This window comes from Phacochoerus africanus, chromosome 8 (assembly GCF_016906955.1).
Source record: "Phacochoerus africanus isolate WHEZ1 chromosome 8, ROS_Pafr_v1, whole genome shotgun sequence".
In the NCBI taxonomy this organism is placed as follows: domain Eukaryota; kingdom Metazoa; phylum Chordata; class Mammalia; order Artiodactyla; family Suidae; genus Phacochoerus; species Phacochoerus africanus.
Genome location: NC_062551.1, coordinates 70,104,184 through 70,125,201, shown reverse-complemented (window position 1 = coordinate 70,125,201; position 21,018 = coordinate 70,104,184). Strand labels below are relative to the sequence as shown.

Sequence of the window (21,018 nt, the reverse complement as noted above, 5' to 3'; positions counted from 1 at the left end):
GCCTGTGACTGCAGCAGAAGTGACAGTATATGACTTCTGAAAGTGCTAGGCTGTAAAAGACCAAATTCTGCCTGATCCTCTTGGGGTGCTAGCTCTTAGGACCTGGTATGTGAAGCCAAAAGCCCCGGAGAGTCCGTGTGCAGGTGTCCCAGCCAAGAGTCCCAGGCGGGTCTCAACTAACAGCTGGATGTGAATGAGGAAGCCTTTAAAGATGATTCCAGCCTTAGCCACCAGGATTGCAATGGCCTGAGAGTCCCTGAGTGAGAACTGCCTTGCTGAGCTCAGCCCGCCCCAGAACCACAATAGATGACTGGAGGATAATGTGAGAAAAAGAACATATATATAAATAGAGATGACTGGGTCATTTGTTGTCTAGTAGAAATGGGCAGAACACTGTAAATCAATTATAATGGAAAAAATTAAAATCATAAGATAAAAAATAAAGTAAAAAATAAAATATAGTACAGATATTTTAAAAATAATAAAGTAACAACTACTATTTTAAACCATTAAATCTATTTAGCAGCAAGAGTCAGGTCCTGGAAGTGGGCATAATTGTTACAAAGCCTAAACAATGTGGCATTGGCCTTGGGACTGAATGGCAGGCAGAGGACATTAAGGAGACTATTAGTGAGGCCTACAGGGCATTTAAGAGGCTTTATCATCATTATTAATATTTGTCTTCTTAGGGCTGCACCCACAGCATATAGAGGTTCCCAGGCCAGGGGTCGAATCGGAGCTGCAGCTGCCAGCCTACGCCACAGCCACAGCAATGCCAGATCCGAGCCACATCTTCGACCTACACCACAGCTCATGGCAACGCCGGATCCTTAACTCACTGAGCGAGGCCAGGAATTGAACCTGCGTCCTCATGGATGCTAGTCAGATTTGTTTCTGCTGAGCCATGGTGGGAACTCCCTAAGAGACTTTAAAGGAAAGCGAGTAAACATTATTGGAAGATGGAGAGAAGGGAAGGCTTGTTCCGCAAAGGTGGAAATTCTGGCAACTCTCTCATCTGCGGTGATAAGGAAGAGGGCATGTGTTCCTGGTGGACTCCATGGCCTCGGGAAAGAGATTTCCAGGAAGGAATAATGACAGTGTCACTTGGCTTCTTCTCACTGCCTGTGGAAGGATGGCTTCTGGACAGAAGTCGAACACAGATCATTGTCAGGTGAATATCTAAAGACAAGGTCAAGAACTTATCTGCAAAACACTTTGTTAAGATCTTAGGAAGATTGGAGTTTCCTACTGGCTCAGGGGGTTAAGGATCCAGTGTTGTCACTGCTGTGGCTTGGATCACTGCTGTGGTGCAGTTTCGATCCATAGCTCAGGAATTTTGTATGCTGTGGGCACAGCCAAATAATTAAGAAGTGAATTTATCATGAAGATATTTATGATTCCAGATTTTATCTATTAGAGTAAACCCCAAGATGATTCATCGAACATTCACCACATTTTAAGAGAATTGTTTGGAGGAAAGTACTTCCAGCTTAAATGAAAAGGGCCAGAAAAAGCACATGAAGAAAGACTTTGGAACCCAATCTCTTTTTACGAAACAGAAAGGATACCAGAATGGGTATTTAGTTGCAATTCCGTTTTCTTAAGGAAAAGGAAGAAAAGATTCAGAGGCAAAAAACAAGCGTCCAGAAGGGGGAACTGAGAGCCTTGGTGAACAATTCACAGGCTGTAGGATTGATCCCTGAACAAGGAACTGGCAACATACGCCTAACTGGATTTCAGAATTGCCGTGGACCGGTGACCCCTGTGTGTTCCCAGTCCCCCACTGTTTGAACAGGAGCATCTCTAATGGTTTTTCTACGCCTGTCCCATTCTTTATATACTCTGTGTGCAGAGAGACAATATGTATCTTTGGTTCCCGTATCTTTATGTTCAGAGGAATGGCATTCAATGGTACCCAAAGAATCAGACCTGAGGAGGCTCATCTATATCTAGGCTTGATTTGAATGGCAGGACACTGATGCCCTAATGGTATGAAATTTGGGGATCTTAGCGGAAGGGATGAATGTATTTTACATGTAGGAAGCGTGTAAATTATGGCCAGAGGGGGACTACGGCAGATCTTACTTTGCAAAATGCCTGAAACAACATCTCTTCCAACAGTAGGATGTTAACGTCTTTCCTTCACGGGGTAAGTTCTTCCCATTAAATCCCGGTGGGCTTTTGACTAAGGCAGAAGTGCCACTGTGCTACTTTCAAATCTAGGTTATAAAAGGCAACACTGCTTCTGTCTGGTCTTTGCACATGCTTGTTCTTGGGATTTTCCGAATCGTGGGAGGAGAAATCACTGTTATCGTATCAAGCCACTAAATTTGGGGGTATTTGGTTATGCAGCAATAGATAACCGATGCAACTGGAATGACAAATATATAAAGAGATCATTCATTCAACACATATATGGAGCATTTACTCTGTACTAAGCACTCTTCTAGGTACTGGGGAGACAGAACAGATTAAAACCTCTCCTCTCATGGAGCGTACATTCTAGCAGGAGAATCAGACAGAAGTCGAGAAAATAATAGATACAGTATGTTAATGATAAATGCTAAGGAGAAAATCCAAAGAAAGGGACTAGCAAAGGACAGCAAAGGTGGTTGAATTGGTTGCAATTTTTAAAAGGGTGGGGAGGGGAGTTCCCTTTGAGGCTCAGTGGTTAATGAGCCTGACTAGCATCCATGAAGACACAGGTTCAATCCCTGCCCTTGCTCAGTGGGTTAAGGATCTGGTGTTGTTGTGAGCTGTGGTGTAGGTCACAGACGAGGGCTCAGATCCTGCGTTGCTGTGGCTGTGGCCAGCAGCTGCAGCTCCGATTCAACCCCTAGCCTGGGAACTTCCATATGCCAAAGGTGTGGCCCCCAAAAGCAAAATAAAATAAAAAAATAAATAGATAAAAATGAAAAGGGGGGTTGTTCCTTGGTGGTCTAGGGGTTAGGATTCAGCGCGTTCACCACTGCAGCCCTGGTTCAATCCCTGGTCTGGGAACTGAGATCCCATATCAAGCTGCTGCACACCCAGCCAAAAAAAAAAAAAAAAAAAAAAAGGAGTAAAAAGGGTGAACAAGGAAGGAGTCATAAAGGTGACTCTTTTTTTGTCTTTTTGCCTTTTCTAGGGCCGCACCCGCGGCATATGGAGGTTCCCAAGCTAGGGGTCTAATCGGAGCTGTAGCCACTGGCCTACACCAGAGCCACAGCAACGGGGGATCCGAGCCGCGTCTGCAACCTACACCACAGCTCACAGCAACACTGGATCGTTAACCCACTGAGCAAGGCCAGGAACCGAACCCGAAACCTCATGGTTCCTAGTCAGATTCGTTAACCTCTGAGCCATGACAGTAACTCCCACAAAGTTGAATTTTGAGTAAAGACCTAAGGCTCTTAGGGGAGTGTGGCATAGGTTGCAAGGTTGGCTTGGAACTCCCCATGCCATGCGGCCGCCAAAATAGAAAAAACAATGCAAAATAAAATGGGGGTTGAGGGAGTTCCTCTGTGGCTCAGCAGGTTAAGGATCCAATGTTGTCACTGCTGTTGGGTCAGGTAGCTGCTGTGGCATGGGTTTGATCCCTGGCCCGGGAACTTCCACATGACTTGGTGTGGTCAAAAAAAAAAAAAAAGAATAAAATAAAATAAAATAAAATGAGGGTTGAGTCTAGAGCTGACCCCCAAGGTCAAAACCCTTTCTGGAAGACTCTGCTGCTTCTCCAGATCTCCTTGGCCATTGTGAACGTGGACCAATGGCATCCAGTTGTCCCTCTGTACACACGATCCCACATCCATATTCAATCAACTGTGACTTGAAAATATTAAAAACCAAAAATCAAGACTTGAATCTGGGGCATGCCATCAACTATTTACACTGTAATCACATCTATATCATATTAGGTACTGTAATCTAGAGATGCTTTAAAATACATGGGGATGAGAGTTCTCTGATGGCCTAGCAGGTTGAGGTTCCTGCGTTCTCACTGCTGTGGCTCTGGTTGCTGCTGTGTGGTGTAGATTCAATCCCTGGCCCAGGAATTCCCACATACTGCCTGTGTGGCAAAAAAACAAAAAAACCCCAAAGAAACAAGAGAGAACCTGAAACCTGCAACTCTCATAAACATAAAATAAAATAAAATACATGGGGAGGTTGTATGCAAACGCCACACCATTTTATATAAGGGACTTGAGCATCTGCAGATTTTGGTAGCTGCGGGGGTCCTGGAACCAACCCTCTGCAGATACTGAGGGGCCACTGCACTGCCAGGCAGCAGGGGTGGTGAAGGCCTCGGGCCCTGAAGCCCAGATGGCCTGGATTCACATGCCAGTGTCCTATCCCCATCCCACAGCTGTCGAGGATTAAAGGAATGAATACATGAAAGAGTGGCTGGTACACAGGACATGCTCATGAAATGCACTTTATTCCTCAGCCGAGGGTGGCCTCCTTCAGCCCCAGACCAGCTGAGTCCAACAACAAGTTCATACCCTGGATGTTCCCTTCAATCAAAAACGTACCTAGGGAGATCCTGCTGTGGTTCAGGGGGTTACGAACCTGACTAGTATCCGTGAGGACACAGGTTCGATCCCTGGCCTCGCTCAGTGGGTTAAGGATTTGGCATTGCTGGGACCTGTGGTGGAGGTCGCAGACGCGTCTCGGGTCCCATGTTGCTGTGTCTGTGGTGTAGGCTGGGGGCTGCAGCTCTGATTAGACCCCTAGCCTGGGAACCTCCACATGCTGATGGTGTGGACCTAAAGAGACAAAAAACAAAAACAAAAACTTACCTAGTCAGATAGAGCCTATTAACATCCCCTCAGCACTCCATCAAAACACTGTGGTTATGGAATGTGAACAAAATGATGTGCTCAGCTATTTTTTCAAGAGAGTCTATCAACTCCTTTGAAAACTCACAGAGGAGTTCCCATTGTGGCTCAGTGGTAATGAACCTGATCAGTATCCATGAGAACCCGGGTTCAATCCCTGGCCTTGCTCAGTGCATTATGGATCTGGCATTGCTGTGAGCTGTGGTATAGGTCACAGATGCAGCTTGATCCCGAGGTGCCATGGCTGTGGTATAGCCCAGCAGCTGCAGCTCTGATTTGACCCCTGGCCTGGGAACTTCCATATGCCGTGGGTGCAGCCCTAAAAAGCCAAAAAAAAAAAAAGCACAGAAGAGTGAGTCACAAGATGAGAAGCTATTTTAACCACCATTCTCTTCAGGACCATTTCTCTTCTGCTGATCTGATCCTCAAACCCTCCTCCCTATATGACCATCTTCCTTGTATCCAAGACCTGATTTTAAAATATTTTGGAATTTATTTTAGGATCCACAGTTAACCGAAAGAAAGCAAACATAAGTTTCTCTAAAACAACAAACTTTAGCCTCTAAAAACAGAAATCCATAGGAGTTCCTGTCATGGCTCAGTGGTTATGAACTCAACTAGTATCTACGAGGATGCAGCTTCCATCCCTGGGCTCACTCAGTGGGTTAAGGATCTGGTGTTGCCATGAGCTGTGGTATAAGTCTCAGATGTGGCTCGGATCTGGGGTTGTTGTAGCTGTGGTGTAGACCAGCAGCCGTAGCTACAATTTGATCCCTAGCCTGGGAACTTCTATATGGCACAAGTGCGGCCCCAAAAAGGCAATCAATCAATCAATCAATCAATAGAAATCCCAAACATATCCCCCCTAGAGGGAGTAGAGGCAGGCAACATGCCCTAACCTGCAGAAAGAATTCTGAATTTTCAAAACAATGACTACAGGAGTTCCTGTCGTGGCTGCAGTGGAAACAAATCTGACTAGGAACCATGAGGTTGTGGGTTCCATACCTGGCCTCGCTCAGTGGCTTAAGGCTCTGGCATTGCCATGAGCTATGGTGTAGGTTGAAGATGTGGCTTGGATTTGGTGTTGCTGTGGCTGTGGTGTAGGCCAGCAGCTGTAGCTCCGATTCAACCCCTAGCCTGGGAATCTCCATATGCCGCAGGTGCGGTCCTACAAGGCAAAAAAACCCCAAAACCAAAACCAAAACCAAAAAAAACCCCCAATGACTACATCTAAAGGGATAAAGCAGCATCCTATTATATTCATGGGGAATGAATAGGGCATGTAAATAATGACAGAACCTGTTCCTGTGAAGAGTTTATACTGTGGATGGAGAGGAGACCAACAATACACATTCATGAGACAGATGAGCAAAATTAGGCACAGAAGCAAATAAACATGAGAATTGTACATGCATAAATGTGTATCAACCTGGTAAAGAGTAAATTAACAGCAATTATCTGGGATTACAGGTGATTTGGGTTTTCTTTTATGTATATTGTCTAACACTTTGGTCAACAGGAATACACTATATTTTGGGGGGGGTGATTTAGTCCAAATGTGTTCAAGGGAAATAGCAGCTAAGGGCATGGACTCTGGAGTTTAGACACCTGCTCTTCCAATACCTGGCCAGGTGACCTTGGGCAAGTTACCTGACGTCACATCCCACTCCCTGACCTGTTGAAAAAAACCCAAAGATGGTGGTATTGACTTTTTAGAGAATGAAACCATACCTGCAAAGGTCTCTGCATAGCCCGGCACATGGCAAACGCCGTACAAGCGCTCGCTGGTATTACCAGAGCTGGTAGGTAAGGTTCCGTCAACTGTGGTGCCTAAGAGAGTGTTAACGAGACGAGGTGAACTTGAGTAAAAACTTTAAAGGTCAGGGAAAAGATATTTGTGATAGGGTAACAACTTGAGAAGCAGAGACTGAACAGGACAAAGCTCAACCCCCTCCAACAAGCAAATGGTGACACGAGAACCAAACAGAGCATCAACACTGACACAAATAGGAAAGGTGCGTGTTAAAAACAGCCACTCCTAAGTGGCTCCAGAAAAGATAAAGTACTGCATGCAAATGCATTTGGCTCTTGCTCTTTGCCCACTCCCCGGCTTTCCACAAAAAGAAGAGACTCAAAGAAGATTCCTTCTGAATGTGTATCACCATTTATTGTAGTTTGCGTTAGGAATTGAACAGAGGACATTGTCTGTGGAGGGGGGGAAAAAAGGAAAAGAAAAGGAAAGTATATTTTCGTTGACTTATTCTCTTCAAAACACTTCATGGTTTCAAATCCTTTTTTACCCCAAAGGGAATTCAAGAATTCAAGTATGTTAAGTAGGGAGCAGTAATACAAAAAGTCTTGTGTTGATGTGCGTGTGTGTGGGTGTCTGTGTGTCTTTACAAGCAGACGTGCTTCCACATTTCTTGCACCCTGTTTTTGCTTTGGTAAGGCCATGCCCCAAAGGACACAGCATACGAATGACCCCTGCCTCAAACTCACAGACTCAAGAGTTGAGGAATTTATTCACCCTCATAGGATAACTGTAAAGGTTTCAAACTGTCACATAGCATTAAAAAACAAAACAAAACAAAACAAAAAACCCACCCCCCCCGAAACTGTAAGTCATGAAATGCTGATGTACTTAAACCCTTCCCTTGCTGCAGCTGTTCCTTAGATTCCTAAGAGTGGGCTTATTACAAGGACCAGAGCAACAGGATTCTCCTCATTTCGTTTAGAATAAAAAAATTTTAAGGGACATTGCAAAAGAAAAAAAAATAACTGAAATTCAAATTCTGAAAATATCTTGCCTTTTTTATTAATCATGTCATCTAACACCAATTAAAAAAACAAATATGTGAATATGATATAAAAATACGATCCCAGGATTAACACTTTGTTGCAGGCACAGTTATCTCACAGAATATATGTTTGGAGGGCCAGGGAAAGGAATTTATTTTTGTTTTTGCTTCTCTTAAAAAAATCCACAGCAGTGCAAGTAGGACCAGGAAGGGGGCGGGGGGCCGGCGGGGGGGGGTAGATTCTTTAGCAGCAAAATGTCCAAGTTCTCTAATCACAATCAAAATCAACGGATACTGGATTTAGGGGGGGAAAAAAAAAAAATGAAGGGGATGCTGCCCAGACCCATTTGTCATCGATCACTAAGATACTTCCGTTGCAAAAGCCCCAAACTGTGACATACGAAGGACGTGCTCTATTACACAAGCAATCATAAATTGTGTCCCTCAAGCTTTTGACCACGTTTTTCACTTAAATATATGTACAGGAATTGGGTTCCTCTTCTCATTCATGTCCTCTCGGGTCTCCACTGTTTGGTCACTCTGGGTGGGCTCTTGATATATTTGACCACTTGTGGCCTCCAACATTTGAACAGCATTTGCAGCACCGATGCTGCTTCTGCTGCCCTGCCGGTCTTGGCTGTTTCTAGCAGAGGGTGGGCAAAGGGGATGGTTTAATGATCACTGTTCTGTTTCTCTCTCATCCAGGCGTGAATCTGTTCTTTCAGTTCTGGCACTGAGAAAAGAAAAGGAAAGGATTAATGCCCCAGATGAGAGGGCTCTTCCTGAGAGATGATGCAGTTCTGTATAAATGTAAAGAAAAGGCCATTCATTCCCTCATTGAGCTGAAGATTGAAGAAGAAATAGGACATGAAAAGTAAGGACTAGAATTCTTAGTGAAAAAGAACAAAGAATGTTTTGTGTCTTTTCCATTACATGTCATAAACTATGCAGTGTCTGGATTTGACACATTTCCCCCTTTTGATCACCCCCGATATGTGATTTTGGCTCCACTGCCTGGTACAGGTGTAGACACTGCAGTTTGAGCTATGCCCTCCTCTACCTGGTTCCAGCATGCTCTCTGTCAGTGTCTGTCGGTTGAAGGGGTCTGTGGGGGAGTTCAGCAAGTGCCGCAAAATGATGGATCGGTCCATGATAGTGCCAGAGGGCAGCCGCACAGGGTCGGTCATTAGGGTGTCCATCAGAGGGTCTAAAGAGACAAAACAAAGCAAACTCTAATTCCAGTAATAGAGCCTAAAACTGAAAAATAAAATAAAACAAAGCCCCTATCAGCGAAAAATATAACCATGGGAATCGTAACCAAACGGCCCTACCAAGTTTCCTTCTAAACGGCCCAAGTTTAGAAGGAAATCAGCATTAGATAGAGGCCTATACTTTGCCTTTTGTAGAGGGGAAAGTACCCTTTTGTCAGTTATTGCTAGGAGGAAAGAATAGTCAAAAAAAGACAGTGGGGCAGACACAGTGGCAGGCCCTCCCTGCCCCTGCCTGGCTGTGCAGTGAGGATGGCAGGCTAGCATCAATCCTTCCTCTTCGAGAATTCTTTAAAAACACAAATCCCTACCTGTAAAGGCAGGGCTGACCTTAGAATCTTCAGGGTTATTATCTAGTTTGAAATTGGGCTAAGGCCTTTTTTCCCCTGTAATTGATAGTATGAACTAAAAGTAGGCAAATGTAATTTCAACTTCAGACCAAGTGTTTCAAAAGACAACTTCTAATGTTACATGTTTTAAGTTAACTCAAAACAAAGAATTCAGCCTGAAAAAAGTGGGCCCACTCACCTCTGAACTCATCTGGGGCGTCACTGTAGTCGATCTCTGCGCGTGCGTTCTTGGCCACTATCTCTTCTACCTTCTCAGCCAGAAGTTTAAACTTCTCTATCGCTATGGTGGATTTGATCCCTGCCTTCCGCATCTTTGAAATAACTTCTTCGAACAATTCTTTGCTGTAGGATCTCTGCAAAAGAGGAAAGACAATGTGAGATGTAAATGTATTTTAAATGGAAAAAACTAAGCTGCCGAAAACACCCAAAGTATGATCTGTTTTCTAAAAAGGCCCTGAAAGCATTATACATATACACACGTGTAATTGTTGTTGTTGTTGCTGTCAGGGTCACATCTGCGGCACGTGGAGGTTCCCAGGCTAGGGGTCACATTGGAGCTACAGCTGCCGGCCTGCACCACAGCCATAGCAACACCAGATCCGAGCCGTGTCTGTGACCTACACCATAGCTCACGGCAACATCGGATCCATAACCCACTGAGTGGGGCCAGGGATCAAACCCGTATTCTCATGGATACTAGTGGAATTGTTACTGTTGCGCCACAACGGGGACGCCTACATGTATATATATAATTTTTGACACTGTTATAAATCTGTGAAGAGTGGGAAAAGACACACCAATCTGTACAATGTTATTCCCTCTGGGAAGGGCTTCAGGACTGAGGCAAATGAGGGACATTTTTAATTTTTGAATTACTTATGCAGCAAACATGCATTTCTCTTAAGAACTGGGACTTCAATTCTGGCTTTACCATCCACCTGCGGGATGGTCTCAGGCAAATCTTTAACCCTCCTGAGCCCCGGTTTCCTGGAGTGTAAAATGGGGTAGGAACACCTACGCCACCAGTGCCTATCTCATAGAAACCACTGCCACTTCAAAATATCAAAGTGTATTGCATTGTGCATTTAGGGCAGAAACCCCGACACTTGGCAATTTAGTGACAATGATGCAAACAGATGAGGGGAATGATTAAACCTCGGCTGATGAGAGGACCACACTCTGTGTGACCTGTTATCTCTAATTGAGGAGTCACACCAACACCCACGGGCTGATTTCCTCTCTCATGGTTCTCTTAGGACATGGGATTGAAAATCCTGCCTTTCTTCTGTCCCTTTTTAACTTCAGTTACTAAATAAGCTCACCTGCTCCCCCCCTCTCTCCACATACCCATGCCCCTTATTCCATCCATGCAACTCAGGGGGAAGAGAGGAAAGGACAAAGTGCCAGCAGGGCGCCCGGGCCCGGCAATGACTCTTGAAAATAATCTGAAACGTCCAGAGCCTTGGTTACAGTTGTCTGCAGCTAAAGTACTACATTAGCTCAACAAAATGCTTTCTTTGGTGTCTACTTATTATGAGCCAGGTAAGCCGCAGTCCCTGTCCCTTTGGGAAGAGGCGCGGGGACCACTGGCCGGAAGATGACAGGAGGATGTTGGAAGGGCAAAAACGCACAAGGAATTACTGAAAGCTTGGGGTGGGTGGTGCCAGTCACCCTCTGAGATGATTCCCCTTGAACTTCTCTTGGTCACAAGTGATCGTCCTTAGCCCACTGGCTTTTCTTGAAAACATCACCCACTCTATTTTTCAAAAGATGATTAAGTTTTTAACCAACTGACTTGTGCCTATTGTTAAGTCAACCTCTAAGAGCAGTGGAGGGAGCGCTTTCAGAAATCGAAGGTACTTATGATAAGGGGACATGGCCCTCAGTTTCAAAGAGCAGTGGCATCAGGGAATCACCCAAATAGATTCCTGAGCTGCTGCTTCAAGTTTCGTGTACATGGGGTCAGAAAGGAAGCAAAGATGTTGTTCTTGACCTAAAGATCGTACAGAATGGTTACAAAATTAAACAAAAAAATACCAGCAAATCTTATGTCTGATAAAAGTCTAGCATCCAGAATACAAAGAACTCAGACAAAAGAGAAAGAATCCAATTTTTAAAAAGGCATGAAGGACTTGAATAGACATTTATTCAAAAAAGATACACAAAGGGCCAATAAGAACACATTTGTCATCAGGGAAACACAAATCAAAACTACAGTGAAATACCACTTCACTCCCACTGGTGTGGCTATTTAAAAATTGAAAAAAAGAACAGAAAATCGGACGTGTTGACGAGGATGTGGAGAAATAAGAACCCTCGTACAGTGCTGGGGGGAATGTTAAACATGGAATTACCATCTGACTCAGAAACTCTACTCCAAGTACATCCTAAAGAACTGAAAACGGGTATTCAAACAAACGCTTTCACGTGACCGTTTACAGGGTACTGTTCACAACAGCCAAAGGCTGGAAACACTCCAGATGTCCATCAGTGGATGAAGAAACATCTCATGGTCTATCCATGGAGTGAAATATCCAGCCAGAAGAAGGAGTTAGGTACCAATACGTGTTGTAACACGGATGCACCTCGAAAACATGCTACGGAACGAAGCCAGACACAAAAGGTTATCTACATTGTATGATTCCATTGATATGAAATAGCCAGAAGAGGCAAACAGATAAAGGTAAGAATAGGTCAAATAAAGACGGAGAGCAGCTCCGTGGTTGCCGGGGCTGGGGTGAGGGGGCAGGACAGTGACGGCTGAACGGGGGCGGGATTCCCTTTCGGGGGTGATAATACAATGTTTTGGAAACAGAGGCGATGATCGTACAGCACTGTGAATGGACGAGATGCCACCGAATGGCATTCAGTCAACGTGGTCAATTTTATGCTACGTGAATTCACCTCAACTAAAAAAATAATAATAAAGGAAGACTGCATGGGAGAAGTAGTTTCCGTTGGGCTATGTATTTATTTATTTTTGGCTGTGCCTGTGGCAGATGGAAGTTCCTGGGCCAGGGATCAAACCTGAGTCACAGCAGCAACCTGAGCCACTACTGTGACAAAACCAGATACTTAACCCAATGCACAAGGGAACTCAGATTATTATTGTTTTTTAGTGCTCCACGCACGTCAGGTCTGCCGTCCATCAGCAGAGCTGGAGCCTGCCCTCCCTGCGAAAGCACAGACTTGGCCATCAACTGGGTCACTAGGTCACGCTAAGACCTCCCTCCTGGGACCTCAGCCCCAGGGACAACTATTCTGTTCCAGCCCTTCTCTGATGGGGGGCTCCCTCCTCAGTGTAAAGCTCAGGGCTCTTCGTGCCGGGGCCTCTGTTGTCCCCCCAGGTACTGGGTACCAGTCTTCGGCTCACTTTCGGTGCCCAGGAAGAGAAGGCTCTCAGCTTCTTCCTCCTCTGTCTTCCCAGGAAACCCACACACACCAGACCAAAGCTGACCAAGAGCACTGCTCCCAAAGGAGACAGTGAAATCCTTTTTTGCTTCTTTTAGGGCTGCACCTGCAGCATATGCACGTTCCCAGGCCAGGAGTCGAACTGGAGCTGCCGCTGCCAGCCTACACCACAGCCACAACAATTAGGGATCTGAGCCACGTCTGAGACCTACACCACAGCTCATGGCAACGCCGGACCCTTAACCCCCTGAGCGAGTCCAGGGATCAAACCCATGTCCTCATGGATCCCAGTCGGGTTTGTTACTGCAGATTCACAATGGGAACTCCGTGACAGTGAAATTCTACTACCACTCCTCTGGCGCTTTCTAGTCTCCCACCCTTCCTTCTGCCCCCAGCAGCCTCCCAGCAGCTTACAGCCCATATACATGGAAAATGTCCAGCAATCAAGACAACCACGCTGTAAAAGGAAGCAAAAAATCACTTCAAAAGTGTTTCTCCCTCCACTGTGTCTCTGGTACTTGTGTGTCTGCTTCAAGAGTCTGGAAGGACAGGGCTCTTGAGCCATTCGAGAAGACCCAGGTGTCACAGTGCTGAGCACAGGCAATGTGGACGTTTTGTTGGTCACCAAGGAAAAAGGCAGCTAGGAGCACTGGAGGCACTCTTTTGTCACCCACTTGGTGTGCTGCGCTCACTCAGGCTGCAAACCTCATGTTATGTTAACTGTGTCTGATGTGGCAGCCACAGCAAGACCCACCAGGAGAAGCGGGGGCGCTAAGCGACTCCTCCAAGTCTCTGACAGTCAAATGGAGGACTCCCTGGGGAATTTTCACACCTGACCTATGGCTGGGCTGGGCCTGCAACTCCAGGCAAGTGACCAGACCCTGCCCCTCCTAAGACGACCGCCCATCTCCCATTTCTCAATATGTGCAGTATTACACAGTCGTAGGCGAGAAAGACATCTTAGCATCTCCTCAAAATAACTGCAAACACCTAACCTGCTCTTTTACCATGACTTTTTTTTCCTTTTTATGGCTGCACCTGCGGCATATGGACATTCCTGGGCTATGGGTCGAATTGGAGCTGCAGCTGCAGCCTACAGCACAGCAACACTGGAGCTGAGCCACATACGCATTGGTGACCTACACTGCAGCTTGTGGCAACACCAGATGCATAATCCACTGAGTGAGGCCAGGGATCAAACTCACATCCTTGTGGACACTATGTTGGGTTCCTAACCTATTGAGCCCCAATGGGAACTCCTCACCACTACTTTTTATGGAAAAACTTGCTTTAGACGTGTTTTTTTTCCACTGCGGGCAATGTGTCAAGGCTACATCTCTTGCTTACAGCCAAAGCTACCTCCGAATGCGAATTATGTGTCAATAAGCTTTTACTGAAAAAAATAAAGTACACACAACTTTGAGCTTTGGATGAATTATAAGTAAAGAACTTTCTGGAATGTCTACTGATGGTTAACCTGAGATGTGAGTAATATTTGGATAAACAGTGTGAATGAAGACGGTGGAGATACTGAAGTGAACACGGAACTTTGGGGGCATTTGAGGTGGAGAGGAGAGAAGCTGAGAACATGGTAACACACACATCCTACTGTATAAAATAGATAATTAACAAGAACCTACTGTACCACACAGGGGAATCTACTCAGTATTTATAACCTATATGGGGAAAAAGAATGGATGTATGGATACGTGCAACGGCCTCACTGCACGGCACACTTGAAACGAATACAGCCCTGTACGCTGACATGCCAGTAACGTTTTAAAAATAAAATAAAACAAAACTTGGAGTTATGTTGGAGCCTGCTGTGGCTGTCTCTGGAGTTGCATCCCCGGCCCAGCACAGTGGAGTAAGGATCTGGCCTTGCCTAAACTGTGGCTCAGATCTGATCCCTGGCCCGGGCGCCCATGCACCACAGCGCAGCCTGAAAAACAGAGAGTGAGAATAAGGGCTCAGGGCCAGACTGTCCAGACAGGAATCCTGCCTCTCCCCCATGCTAACTCTGTGAGCTGTTTAACCTCTGCGTGCCTCATGCATTGTGAAGTGAGGAGTCTAACCGAACTCAAATCATGGGATTTTGTGGGGACTGTGGGTGAAAACATGGCAAGTGATTAAAACTTGATATGCAGTTAATTAAACACGAGCTATTAGGATGCTGAAGATGATGCAGGACAGAGAAATGTGGAGGGAGGGGAAGCCCTTTATGAGACACTGGAAAATATAAAGTCGAGGCCGGGCCCGGGTAGCTTGGACTAAGTGGGTAGTTGTGGAAATGAAAACCACAAAATGGATAGGATCACAGGGCACGCAAGGACTAAATGAAGAAGCAAGTACAGATAACATCCAAGGTTTGATTCCTGGACCCACAGAAAACACGGCAGCACTGAAGCCATGGGAAGAAGATTTGGATTCTTTGAGAAAACCGGGCTCTCTCCAGGAATGTAAATGGGTGAAGAACTCCCCCGGAGCTGGATCTGAGAGCCAAATGGGCTCCTTAAGCCCAAGGACAACACCCAATTCATCTTCATTTATGCCAGACAAGCTCTCCTTGCCACCGGGCTGTTATTTCTATTTACACACTGAAAACTTCTCAAATCACCCACGGCATGCCTTGGTTCCCAGGCCAGGGATCAATCCGAGCCACAGCAGTGACAACACTGGACCCTTAACCCACCAGGCCACCAGGGAAGTCCTCAAACCACATTTCAAAAAGTGTCACCTTCCTTGATTTCAAGTGTGAAAACCCAGGAAGAGATGGCTGTGCGATTGCATAGGGTCTGCCAGGAAATCCACAGAGAAGCAAACTCAGGTTGCCCAGTGGCGGAGCCTGGACCCCAATTCCCACTGAGCAGCAAGCTCCCTGGACTGACCTGGTCGTCGGCAATGGCCTTAGCGAACCGGGCACAGTCCAGCTGCAAGTAAATATCCGTCAGTTGGTCCAACAGCTTCTTTGGTTCAAAGCCGTATTTCTCAGGGTTTTCAACTTTCAGGTCACGGCACTTAGGGCCACAGAGTTGTTGAAGATTGAAGTTCAGCATCGCAGCCAATCGGGGTCCAAGTTCCTACAAAATCACAGGGGAAGAGGACAATTCATGCCATTGAGACACACAAGAAGGACCCCAAACTCCCATATCAGTGGAGGAAAAGGAGTGGGCAGGATGGATCTTCAGAGACTCCCTCATGTGCGTTGTACCACAAGTTGAAGAAGGACATTCCCTTCCACATTCTTTTTACTCTCTCATTTCTAATACGTCCTCGACTGCTGCAGGCTGATGGAATATTAACAAATGCCAAAAAGCAGCCTTTGCTTTAAATTCATGTGTTTCATTATAAACACAAGGATCACTTCACATTTGTTGAGAAACAAGTCGAAGAGGGAAATTATTCATAATCACATCATTAGAATACAAGGTATGGAGTTCCCGTCGTGGCGCAGCAGCAATGAATCCGACTAGGAACCATGAGGTTGCGGGTTCCATCCCTGGCCTCACTCAGTCGGTTGAGGATCCAGCATCACTGTGAGCTGTGGTATAGACTGCGGACGCGGCTTGGATTTGGCATTGCTGTGGCTGTGGCGTAGGCCGGCAGCAATAGTTCCGATTAGACCCCTAGGCCTGGGAACCTCCATATGCCACGGGTGTGACCCAAAAAAGCAAAAAAAGAACACAAGTCACAAAAGTTTTTGAGCATTAGCCATCATTTGACGCACTATTGTTCTATAAATTTCAAAAGTCCCTGACAGTTCGGGCAATATGCACCATTCTTATTTATCATCCACAAAGAATGGAGAAACACAAAAGAGGTAGAGAATAAAATTTATGTCTTGAATAGTCTTAAATCTAGCTAGTGAGACAAAACAAATGACACACCTAGAAAATTATGCAAGAATATAGCAAAACCCAACAAGATGCCATAGCACCTACTACAGGTGTACCGACACGGCTCTAAGCAAAACCTGAAATAGGAAAATCTGGCTTAGATTAGAGAATATTAGAGTAAACACTGGCCATTTCATGGGATGTATGACAGCTTCTCTTTAAGTAACAAGGTCTTCATGAAATTTAATGATTGGATTTATACAAATTCAACTCAAACTCAGCTTTTCAAGACCCTGCTTTTGCAATTAATATTCTGGTGTTTAATTGTTAGAAAACTGTGAAATGAAAGAGTCACAAGAATAAGACAGAATTTAGTTCCCTGGTGGCATAGCAGCTTAAGGATCAGTATTGTCGCTGCTGTGGCTCGGGATTGAGAAAAAAAATTAGTCGTTTTTCTTTCTTCTTTTTTTTTTGCAGTGGGAGAGTTTTGTGTTAACTGGCAAAGGGGGTAAAACCATGCAGCAAAGGAAAAGTTGGGATCAGAGCAGACACAGGCCAAGCCTGGGGGCTGAAGACTATGCACAAGGTGTCCCGAGGACTCAGATCAGGGAGTAGGTCTGGAAAAAGATTCACTTTTTTGGCTACGCCCAAGGCATGCAGAAGTTCCTGGGCCCGGGATCAAACTTGAGCCCAGAGTGATAACCCTGAATCCTTAACTGTTAAGCCACCAGGGAACCCCAGAAAAATTAATCGATATGAAAATATTAGACTTAGCTTTCAATAATCTCCTTGAAAAAAAAAAAAAAAGAAGAATTTAGAACTAAAAATAGGCTTTATGAGAATTCAGTCTTGAATAGTTTTTATAGTTTCCTACCTTCTAAAAACCAAAAAGCACTGCCCCAGCAGTAGCTGAACATGAAATAAAATGCAACTTGGGGCAGGGATTGGCAAATGACTAGCTGCAAAACAAATCCGGCCTGATGCCTCACTTCGTGGAGTCTTAGTAGAACACAGCAATGGCAAAATTAGCAGCTGCAGCAGAGACTGTGGGGCCCACAGCGCCTCAACTGTTCCCTGACCTACTGTCTGGCCTTTACAGAGAGTGTCAAGAAATTCCTCTGGCGAACCTTTAAGGGAAGCAAGTGTTTGAAATACCATCTCTAAATCAGTTGCGGTGTTTTTTGCCTTTTTTTTTTAGCCACGGCTGCGGCATGTGGGAGTTCCCAGGCCAGGGACTGAACCCTCGCCACGGCAGCGACCCAAGCCACAGCAGTGACAATGCTGGACCTTTATAACCTGCTCAGCCACCAGGGAACTCCAGCTGCAGAGTCCTTCTGCTTTCAGTGACGCACTGTTTTGTTTTGTGTTTTGCTGCTCTGGCCCTGAAATCCATCGGTGAGGAGACGTGAAATGGCAAAGGGACGGAGAATGGGACTCATTTCTTGAGCTGCACATAGGCCAGAGTGTGGTGACAACATTGGAGGTAAGAATAAGCAGGGAAATTGGAGCAAGTGTGTAGTAAAATTATATTCCACTGTAAACCTGTCTCTACATAGGCAATTATCGACCAAATCTCAGGCCCCTTCTTGCCCTCCTCCCTACCCTTGTCCTGGCCACACCATCAGGCTTCTAAACTGGGTGTGTGTTTTGGGGGGGGCGGGTGTTGAAGCAGAGCAGAGATCTTCATTTACGCTAGTCAGTTTCCATTTCAGAAACAGAATCCAGGTTTCACCAAGTCGAGGCCAAACACCGTGACTACCGCTGATCTATCAGAAACCCTAATTAGGATCCAGGGTAGCTCTGTTATACTCAGGAAACCAAAGGTTCTAAGTATAAAAAGCTACCCTGGAGAGAAGCAAAGATCTTACGTTCGATCAATTATTTCTACTCAGCATACTCTAATTTCCAATCGATATTACCTTATACTTTCCCTATAAATAAAACACAGGAGGTTAGGAATGATAAAAATATGTTACAGTTTCAATATTAATGTGCTGTCTCAGCAGAATGTGCATGAAATTATCTTGGAAGTGACCTTTTGCAGGCTTTGCTCTATCAACAGAGTGTTGTGTGAATCAATGAGAAATGGGAACAAAATCAGTAACAGAAATTCATCAGTGACTGTGATGCTGAAACACCCAGGATTTCAACAATTATATTTGGTTCCGAGTGATAGGATCTGAATGCGGAATCCAATGGGCAAAACAAACCCCTACTCACGGGTCTGAGGAACGGCTTCTGGACCTGCTTGGTGAGGATATGGAACATGTCCACCGTTTCCGTTGCCAGGGCGAGATAGGAGCGAGAGACGCGCTCATCCTGAGCAAGCTGGGACTGGCGGGCCTGCTGCTGATCCTGGGAAAGGGAACAGACGCCAGACATGTCTCAGTACCAGTCAGCAGCGCACCCAGGCCAAGTGTGAAGGAAAAACACAGTCAGCGCCTCACTGGGAAAGGGCATACAACACAGCCAGCACACTTAGGGAGCGAGAGGACACGGAGTTGGCCCACGTTCCCGGTGACCGAGGCTTAGGCCTTCTGGCATCAGATGGCTTAGGTTTGGATAAGGTGACCTTGACACAGGATTGAACTTACAGGAGACTTGTAAGTCTCCAATGATGGGACGCTGCCATAGACTTCTACACGGGATGAAATACAGTGCATGTTACGTTGTGCCTGGTGCCAACACAGGGCATACTTGTCATCCTGAACGACACCGTGCACGGAGTCACCATCGTTTTAAAACACGTCACGTGTCACGCGATCACCCTGAGGTCTACGGGTGCTGCCGCAACACCCGGTGCCCGCACAAGGTGAGGTTTTGTCTTTCCACACCAGTTAGGTGGTCAACCCGCGCCTCGGGCACCATCTTCCTCCCTCAGCTCTGCCCGAGGCTGAGACACAGGATCAGACAGTGAATTGGACTCAGGGGGAACATAAGGCGGCGCCCTGCAGGCTCTGAGATGATAAATCACAGGAGTATGAGCAAGGGCCTCACTTCTCACCTCTGCTCAGACGCCAGTTTACTTCACGCGGGGGAGGGAAAGTGCTGGAAGAGCGGGCGTTCTGCCAGTACCCCCCGGGTGGGTGCCCCCCGGGTGAGTGCCCGGGGGGTGGGGGAGCCTGCACCAGTGCTGGCAACCTGCCCACCACCCTTCAGTCGGGAACAAAAGACTGAACCAGGGAAGATGGAAGACGCGGGTTGAGAACCACCTCCGTGTGTGTCTGGGTGTCAGTTTATTCATCCATAAAGCTGATCCGGCTCCTTCCATGGGCCAGGCCTCCCTTAGGTCCTGGAGATGGAGCCCAGAGCATGACTGAGAAGGTTCCCTACCTCACGGAGCTTAGAGACCAGCTAGGGAGGCGATCAATGAACACACATCCACCCAGACAGAGACAAGACGAGCCTGATGAGGGCGAGGAAGGAACAAGCTGGGGGCGGGGAGTGCCGGGGTCAGGCGCTAAGTGGAGAGGCTGTCAGGGAAGGCCTCTCGGAGGAGCGGGGTGGACACCTGAGGCAGGGAAGGAAGCACGATAGCAAAAACTTGGGGCGGGGGAGGTGCTGCAGGGAGAGGGAACAGCAGGGGGCGAAGCCCTGGGGGCCAGTGGAAGAGCAAGGCTGGGCAGGGAGTGCGGGGAGGCCAGGGCCTGCTGTGCCGCCCTCCAGGTCACTCTCTGACTCGAGTGAGAACTGCACGGGTCTGAGCAGAGTGGTGCTGCCGGGCGAGGGGTTTTTTAACACTATCCTTCTAGAATGGTCAGGAGCAAGGGTGGAGGCTGAGAAAGCAAAGAGGGGGCTACTGCCATGATCCAGGTAAGAGGCGGTTGATATCTTAGGATAGAGCCTAAGGGCACTTGCTGAGAGGGAGGAATCACGGGAAGACCCCACACAGCGTGGTGCCAGCGCAAGGGGCAGAATGCAGCTGTCTTCTTCTGAGACGGGCAGACTCGGAGAGGAGACGTGGAGGACGGCATCAAGGCTCCTGGGCCAGACAGGTTCAGTCTGAGATCCCATCAGACCGCCCGGCAGAGGCAGGTCAACAGCTGGTTACATTCATCTGGAATTGGGAGAGGGCTGAGCTGGGGAGGCACACGGGGTGGAATCCTGAGACTTGAGCACGTGGATAGTTAAGGCTTTGGCAGAAGCGAGACCAGCTGGCAATGATTTTCCACTGGGGGCATCAGGCCCCCATGTGCGAGCATCTCCGGCTGCCTGAGGACTTGGGGGTAGCAAGAAAACCTCACTGGCATTAAATGGGCCTGAGCCAGAGACGCTGAGGGTCCTGCAGTGCCCGGGACTGTCTCTCGTAATACAGAATTATTCTTATATCAAAACTCCAAACAGCATGGTCACTGAGAAACAAATGACCTAGGGAGCAAGTGTGGGACGAGGAGAGACGCTGGGGGCTGAGCGCCCGGGAGGAGCAGGCAGGGGGTGGGAGGCAGCAGCCAGGAAGGGACTGCTTCAAAGTCAGGTAGAGTTGATTTCTGAAACAGCATCCGTTAGGGCTTAGTTCTGCCCTTTGAATCCATTAGCAC

At 46.7% G+C, this 21,018-nt stretch overlaps 1 protein-coding gene across 3 annotated transcripts in view; it reads right to left on the bottom strand.

Annotated features, from left to right (window-relative positions):
* Positions 1 to 6,958: 6,958 nt before the first annotated feature.
* UBE4B (ubiquitination factor E4B) overlaps positions 6,959 to 21,018 on the bottom strand; it is a 114,839-nt gene continuing 100,779 nt past the window's right edge. For all 3 annotated transcript variants that reach the window (XM_047791709.1, XM_047791707.1, XM_047791708.1), the window contains 5 exons: positions 18,701 to 18,835; positions 15,533 to 15,724; positions 9,412 to 9,586; positions 8,676 to 8,822; positions 6,959 to 8,348 (listed from right to left, as the gene is read on the bottom strand). In XM_047791709.1, coding sequence (XP_047647665.1) covers positions 8,287 to 8,348; positions 8,676 to 8,822; positions 9,412 to 9,586; positions 15,533 to 15,724; positions 18,701 to 18,835 — 711 coding nt within the window. In that variant the 3' untranslated portion in view covers positions 6,959 to 8,286. The remainder of the gene's footprint in view (positions 8,349 to 8,675; positions 8,823 to 9,411; positions 9,587 to 15,532; positions 15,725 to 18,700; positions 18,836 to 21,018) is intronic.